The 7,217-nt window shown below is 35.2% G+C and overlaps 2 protein-coding genes across 3 annotated transcripts in view; one reads left to right on the top strand and one right to left on the bottom strand.

Annotated features, from left to right (window-relative positions):
- LOC125032203 overlaps nt 1-884 on the bottom strand; it is a 31,944-nt gene extending 31,060 nt beyond the window's left edge. Inside the window, exon 1 of one of the 2 annotated variants that reach the window (XM_047623291.1) lies at nt 656-884. In XM_047623291.1, coding sequence (XP_047479247.1) covers nt 656-752 — 97 coding nt within the window. In that variant the 5' untranslated portion in view covers nt 753-884. The remainder of the gene's footprint in view (nt 1-655) is intronic. The other variant, XM_047623298.1, reaches the window with a different exon arrangement.
- A 645-nt stretch (nt 885-1,529) lies between these two features.
- LOC125035982 (ubiquitin-like modifier-activating enzyme 5) lies at nt 1,530-6,470 on the top strand. The gene is made up of 7 exons (XM_047628314.1): nt 1,530-1,733; nt 3,086-3,221; nt 3,566-3,762; nt 3,880-4,066; nt 4,217-4,344; nt 4,918-5,132; nt 5,611-6,470. The coding sequence occupies exons 1-7, from the start codon at nt 1,600-1,602 to the stop codon at nt 5,796-5,798; spliced, it is 1,185 nt and encodes a 394-aa protein (XP_047484270.1). The 5' UTR covers nt 1,530-1,599; the 3' UTR covers nt 5,799-6,470.
- Nucleotides 6,471-7,217: the final 747 nt, after the last annotated feature.

Genomic DNA, 7,217 nt, shown 5'->3' with positions numbered 1-7,217 from the left:
ATTTTATAGAATGACTTGGCAAAGGGGCCTTGGGGTACCTCAAATAACACTTGATACAGCCTACTTACACCATATTCACTTAGGCCTATTTAACAGCAATGGCGATGGAGGATAGCCACTTCCCAGTCACAAAATGATCTTTGTACATTTGATTACATCTCAAAGATAAACTGATAATACGAAAGCAAAGACAACCGTCATAATTCGTGTGAAAAAAAGAAAACGAACGACATATTTCCTCTCTCCTTAATTCAGAATAATCAACCACCATAATACAACGAATACAATAGCTAATCTTTTACACGAGAATGCCGTCTATAATATTGCAGCTTCTCTCGCGTTCCATTTCTCTTCAGTATCAACAACGACGACCTCCTCGTGACCTTGACACCTCGGACGCGCCTAATTATCATCATCATACTCTAAATCCGACCTTCCTCGTCATAATGAAAGTTGTAGAAATAAGGAGAAAAATAAATCCACTTGTCGCACCGCAAAGGCACGCAGAAAGGAGCCCAGAGCCCCCCAGACCTGCCTCCTTTCCCTTCACAAAGGCTTCCTCTTCCCTTTGCAACCCAGACCAGCAACCACACACCAACCCCGACAGACTCTCCTTGATAAACACACCATTTTCCTCTTTTTTTTTTTTTTTTACCTTTGCTCCGCGGTTCGCCATGACGCCTTAGCTCATCTACGAACACGAGCTCATCTCTCGGCCAGTTACTCGAAGTCTCCGACACATTATCTCCCATCACTTCCGGCTAATGAGGTCTCGAAAACGCAACGAGGAACACTGACCATCTTCTTAAGGGCAACGATTGGTGTACACTGCCAGAGGAGGAACATTTTTCGAAGATAAGGCCGTGTTTGTTTTCGATTTCTTGACACTCGCGGCTGAGTTCGACCAATCGCAGCGGAGTTTTTCTCGGAGCTATATTCTGATTGGTTGGTACTCTGGGCAAAAGTCTTGAACTGTCATCCTGGACTTTTTATCTTCAGCCAATCAGAAACTAGAAAAAAAGAATCTTATCATTGGTTGGTTACTTTTTGTAGGGGAAAAGTGACTAATGATATTAACTTATCAGGGTATCGAAACTAAGATTTGCTGGTAAATAATTTTGAAATAGGCATAACAAAACATTGATCTTAAATCCAATATTTGGAAACGTCAACTTAAAGTCATAATGACTCATTTAAAGTATGCATAGGTTTAACATTTGGATTATAAATATGACAAGTGCATTGTTATAAATTTCTATTTTTTTAGATTATGATACTGAACCTTACCATTCTAGCATGAACCAGTTAATTTCAATTCTCAAAATATTTGAAATATATCTTTAAGTCCGTTTTCAACAAGAAAATAGTATAATTAAAATAGCCCTCTTTTTTTACCAATTACGTAAAAAAAAGAGTTTACCCAAAAACATATATATTATTTGCAGGAAATCCATACATCAGCTCGTATTTCAAACCACCTTAAAAAAGTCAGAGTATGTATACAATATGCGTGTTGTCATCCTGGCGAGAGTAATCGAGAAGGAAACATCGCGGCGAAAGTAAGGCGGTTCCTCGGTCACGTCAGGACAGCTGTTCACGATGTCTGTGGAAGAACTTAAGGGTAAAATACAGCAGTTGGAAGCCGAACTCAAGCAGCTGAGAGATGACAAGGGCTGTGCAAGAGAGAAAATCGCCCAAATGTCGGGTGAAGTGGTGGATAGTAACCCATATAGGTAGGAAATATGTTCCGTGTGTTCCTTACCTGTCAGTTTTTTTTTCCCATATTGTCCGGTATTTTTTTGCTTTGTATGGATTAATGGGAGGATAAATATATTTAGGCAAGCTTATTGAGTAAAGCAGAGAGTTAAATTAGTATGAAGAAATATGTAAATTATTTTCCCTTGATTGCGTCATTAAGAATTATGTTACAGGAATCAGGCCTATATTAGTCACCTACCGAATATATTATGCAGAAACTCAGTCATTACTCCTTTTATTTAAAAAATCATAAATGTTTCAGATTCCTTGTGAAATATTGAGACTTGTACTTACTTCACCATTTTTGTCATTTTTTCCCTGTTTGATTTTACTAAAGAATTTTAGTTTTAAACTACTAAGCTTGTAGGAATATAATTGAGGAATTGTGCTACTCACAAGTTTACAAATTAAGCTTTAGTTCAGAGAGCCAGGGTGGCATCTAATCTTGCCAGCCTGTGCCTCTATGCTGGTGGCAAGGATCCATGGCATGACAGTCCTGCCTTCTCTAGGTCTATGCTGTGTGGAATAAACAACCCTTAGCTTAAATGAACCATGTTCAATGTCACGATTGTAGAAAAGGTATGAATGAGTATAGATATCTTCAAGGTGCACATGCACTGTGAAGATATCCATTCTCATTCATACCTTTTCTTCTGTCTGTGATAAATGAAGAGATACAGCTTCCTAGAGGAGGCTTATATTCTCTCTTTATTTTTTGTTCTATTGAAAAAGTCATATGCATATGGTGCAGCAAAAATTCCAGACAGCAGAGAAAACATATGGTTCTTGCATTCAATTTTTCACTTCAGCATATTGTCCTCTTAAATCAGTACACTGTAATACCTCATATGGTCTTTAAAGTTCTCTAGCTTATGGATAAGATTAATTATATGTGAATTTAAAATAAATGGCTCGTGTTGAGAGGTTTGTGTATTAGTAAGTGTAAGAAAATGGTTTTACTTTTATAGAGATATAGTTTAGTTTTCTTAAACATCAAATTAAAAGGATTTTAAAAATATATTGATTTTTGTCAGTAGTTATATAGCATTTATGTTTAATTGGACTTTTACTTTTTTCTGTATTCATTGATTCTGTTAGATTTATTATTAAATTTGACTTAGCTTGAAGACAGATAATGTTTTTGATAAATGCTTGTACATAAGTGTATGAATCAAAGTATGAGTCTGCATATAAATGTGTGTCTGTGTCCCCATATGTGTCAGTGTATCTGTTTATCATCTATCCTTTTTATTATTATTAATAAGGTTTTGAGTATATTAAAGTAATTCAGTATATCAAGTAAGGGAAAATAATTTTCTCTTTTCAGCCGATTGATGGCCCTAAAGAGAATGGGAATTGTGGAAGACTACGAAAAGATTAGAACTCATACTGTTGCCATCGTAGGAGTTGGTGGTGTTGGCAGTGTAACTGCGGAAATGCTCACTAGATGTGGTATTGGCAAGGTAAATAGATGGACTTTATTTTGGTGTAACTGTTTAGATAATTCTAAAGTAAAGATTAAAGTAACGTATGCTGGTACTTTCCTTTAAACCATATGCTGTATATGTTATAATGGGTATTGTATATATTAAATACTTATATGTTAGATATAAAAGGAAAAGTAGGAAAGGGAGTAATTATATTTCCTCTCTGTTGCTTGAATAATATTACTTTTATTTATTTTGATGGAAATTGAAATCATCATAATGAAAAAAAAAAAATTATATATATATTGTTTTATATATATACATATTTATATATATTGTTATATGAATTTTGAAATGTATATATATATTTCTTTTTCCAGCTTCTGTTGTTTGACTATGACAAAGTAGAGCTGGCCAACATGAACCGACTGTTCTTCCAGCCCCACCAAGCAGGGCTTAGCAAAGTTGCCGCTGCAGCTAACACTCTGCAATTTATCAATCCAGATGTTACATTTGAAACTCATAACTATAATATTACAACCGTAGACAATTTCGACCACTTCATGGACAGAATTAAGTAAGTAGAAGAGTTAACTTGGGAATGTAATTTCCTGTTGAAAGATTATGATAAAAAAAACAATTCCTTGAACACTTTGAATAGGGTATAATGAGGAATTTTTATTGTCTTCTCCAGGACTGGTAGTTTAACAGGTGGTCCAGTGGATCTTGTGCTGAGCTGTGTGGATAACTATGAGGCTCGAATGGCTGTCAACCGAGCTTGCAATGAATTGGCTCAGACTTGGTTTGAGTCTGGTGTTGCAGAAAATGCAGTCTCAGGTCACATTCAGTTCCTGATCCCAGGGGAGGTTGCTTGTTTTGATGTAAGCATTGATTTATTTTGATGAATACTTATAAAAGATGAAAAATCTACAAAGTCATTAAATTACAGATCTCATTCATGATATAACAATTGTAAAATTAATTACATGAAATGATTATTATAATTTTACACCCTTTTTTCTGCCATCTAGTGTGCCCCTCCTCTTGTGGTTGCGAGCCAGATTGATGAGCGTACCTTGAAACGTGAGGGTGTGTGTGCAGCCTCTTTACCCACAACAATGGGTATAGTTGCTGGCATGCTGGTGCAAAATGTTCTCAAGTAAGTTGAAACTGTCAGTTGTCAAACAAACTGACAGACCTTTGGTTCTTTTTGCAAGTAAAGTTTGAGTTCATTACTGTTCTTTTCCAATTAGATATTTTATCATTTGCAACATCATTAGAATGTGATGTACTATATGTCAGTTGTATTACTTTCAAAGCAGCACAGTTTTATTTTGAATGTTATTTCTATATTATCAAGTTGGATCTAAAGATAAAGGCAATTTTTGTTTATAATAAAACAGATTGCAAAGATTATTGAGTTCTTAGGTATTTAAGTTGTTGTACCTGTGCATAATGCAGATATACAAACTTTCCAGTTAGGTTGAAGACTTTATTTTTTCATCCTTTTGTAAATTAAGCCACCTGTAACTGAGATGCTTAGCAGGCAAAGGTTTAGGTCTAATGGTAAATATTAAATACTCTTACAAGTCATTTGACTTGTAAGAGTAAAGTGAGTTGAAGTATGAAGGAAATTGACAGAAGTCTTTTTACAGTCCTGTACTCTTTCATTTATCAGTGTGATGATTGTATTTGCCACAGATGAAAATTAAAACTCTTCTTCTGCCACCAGGTATTTGCTGAACTTTGGTCAGGTGTCCTACTACTTAGGTTACAATGCCTTAGTGGACTTCTTTCCCACAATGACGGTGAAGCCCAACCCTCAGTGCGAAGACTCTTGGTGCCGGAAGAGACAGGCAGAGTACAAGGCAAAGAAGGCAGCTGAGCCTAAGGTGGAAAAGGTGGTTGAGGAGGAGAAAGCAGTTGTCCATGAGGATAATGATTGGGGTCAGTGAATATTTTGGCGTGTGGTATTCTAGTTTTTTCTCGTCCTTTCTCTTCTTTTCCTTTCCTTTTTCTTTGTATTAGTTGTCTGTTTTTCATATATCTTTTTTGCATTGTTGTTGTTCTTCTTTTCCCATCCAATCTTTCTTTTGTTTCATTGTAACTTGGAAGTTAGATGTTTGTAATTTTGGGAGGTATTCCCTATGTAAGAAATATAATCGTAAATTGAGTAGTAGTGATTACTTTTGTTTAAAAAAAGGAGGGGATACTAAAAATTGTTGACTATTCCTTTTCAACAAATATATATTTAAACTGATTTGATTTGTTTAAAAAAAAAAAAAAAATTCTTAACATTGTATGAGCATGGAATAGTACTTTTGTCATCCATCTCACCCAATAGTGGCATACTCCTATCTTTCTTTAGCTTGATTTCATAAAAAAATAGATAGAATGGTATTGATAACACTTGTCTCTCTTGTAGGTATTTCTCTCGTTGATGAGACAACCCCCGAAGAGACCAGCTCTGAGCCCCAAGTAGCAGGTCTTGCAAAGGGTATAACGGTAGCCTACGAGAGACCAGCCCCAACAAGCACCGAGGACGAGGCCAGTGTGGTCCAAACAGAAGACACATCCCTGGATGACCTCATGGCACAAATGAAGTCGCTCTAAGCTTATTTCATGAGTGGGAGTGAGGCATGGGAGTGTAATTTGGGACTGACATCTTGCAAGAGATATTGACAAAGTAGAAGAGGTGGTGAGAAACCAATTCAAAATGTATGTATCACAGAAACTCTGAAATAATCTGAATTTGTCTGATGATGAATCTCTTCAAGAGTTAAAGAATCATTGTTTTTCTTCAGAAGATAAAGCTGTATCTCAACTGGTATTATTCCCATATATTTTGTAAAAAAGAAAAAGAAAAATCACAAGTGCCCAGAATTTAATTCAATTAACTATTATTAAAGCTCTCAGAATCTATCTTTATAAAATAATATGAAATACTTGCTTCATTGTATATTTTATTAGGATATTATCATTGGGTTGATGTGAGGCTCAAACTTTCCCATGGGAAGAAGAAATGTTATGAGTATTTTAAATTGAATTTTTTTTTTCTTATAGAATATATTGTTTATATGTTTAGAATATTTATAGATCTCTTCTCTCTTTTGTTTCTTTGTTATGAATTATGTTATTTGAGATTCTTATATTTGGTTTGAAAATATCAAGTCAGAAGAACATTCCCCATCTGCTGCTTGTTTTATATTTCACAATCTTAAGATTTAGATTATCAGTGTTGCTAATTGATATACATATTTTTTTTACATTAAATTATTGATAAATTACTTGCATATCATTTTCCTATGACCTTTTATTTAACAGAACACTGAATAAATGTTGTTAACATGTTTCCTGCAAATTTATTGACTTATTCAGAGATTTAGGCTCTTGCAAAAGTCCGGCAGGAGGAAAAGGAAAGGAGGAGAAGAAAAGACCATGCAAAATTAGTTGAGGCATGGGCTAAGGTCCAAGGCAGGGGTGATTCCCAACAACCGAGCCTCAGTCTCTGCCTCCTAAGCTCTCCACGACAATAACAAGCAAGGAATTGGGGGAAGAATAAATAAAAGTTTAACTGTAATTATTACTTTATTTAAGATGAACAGTATGCATATGTTGGTTCACTCCCAAATATTAATATACTTAAATATACTCATAATGGCAAAACACCATATTACTGTACTATGGCTCCCTAAAACACCAGGAATCATGGGGGGTTGGTCTGAGTTCACGAAACCATGGAAGAAGAATTTGAGCAACAGCAGGAAAAATAAAGTTTTCCTTTTGCCGATATGCCAGCAACATAGGGTCCGTAGAAGACGAAATAATATTGGATGTTGGAGTATTAAAGATTTTTAGGAAACAGTTGATAGCACGCGGTTGAGTGTGTTTTAGCAGTTTGGGAAAGGGGTCATTAATATAGAAAATTTGGAAATCACTGCTTTGAAACACCCATTTGTAAATTTCATATAACATGATTCCTGTTTGAAACTACACTCTAGTAAAATATGAGGTAATATTCCAGTAATACTG

Source organism: Penaeus chinensis, chromosome 2 (genome assembly GCF_019202785.1).
Source record: "Penaeus chinensis breed Huanghai No. 1 chromosome 2, ASM1920278v2, whole genome shotgun sequence".
NCBI classification, from domain to species: domain Eukaryota; kingdom Metazoa; phylum Arthropoda; class Malacostraca; order Decapoda; family Penaeidae; genus Penaeus; species Penaeus chinensis.
The sequence above is the reverse complement of the archived record's forward strand: the minus strand, read 5'-3'. Positions and strand labels throughout refer to the sequence as shown.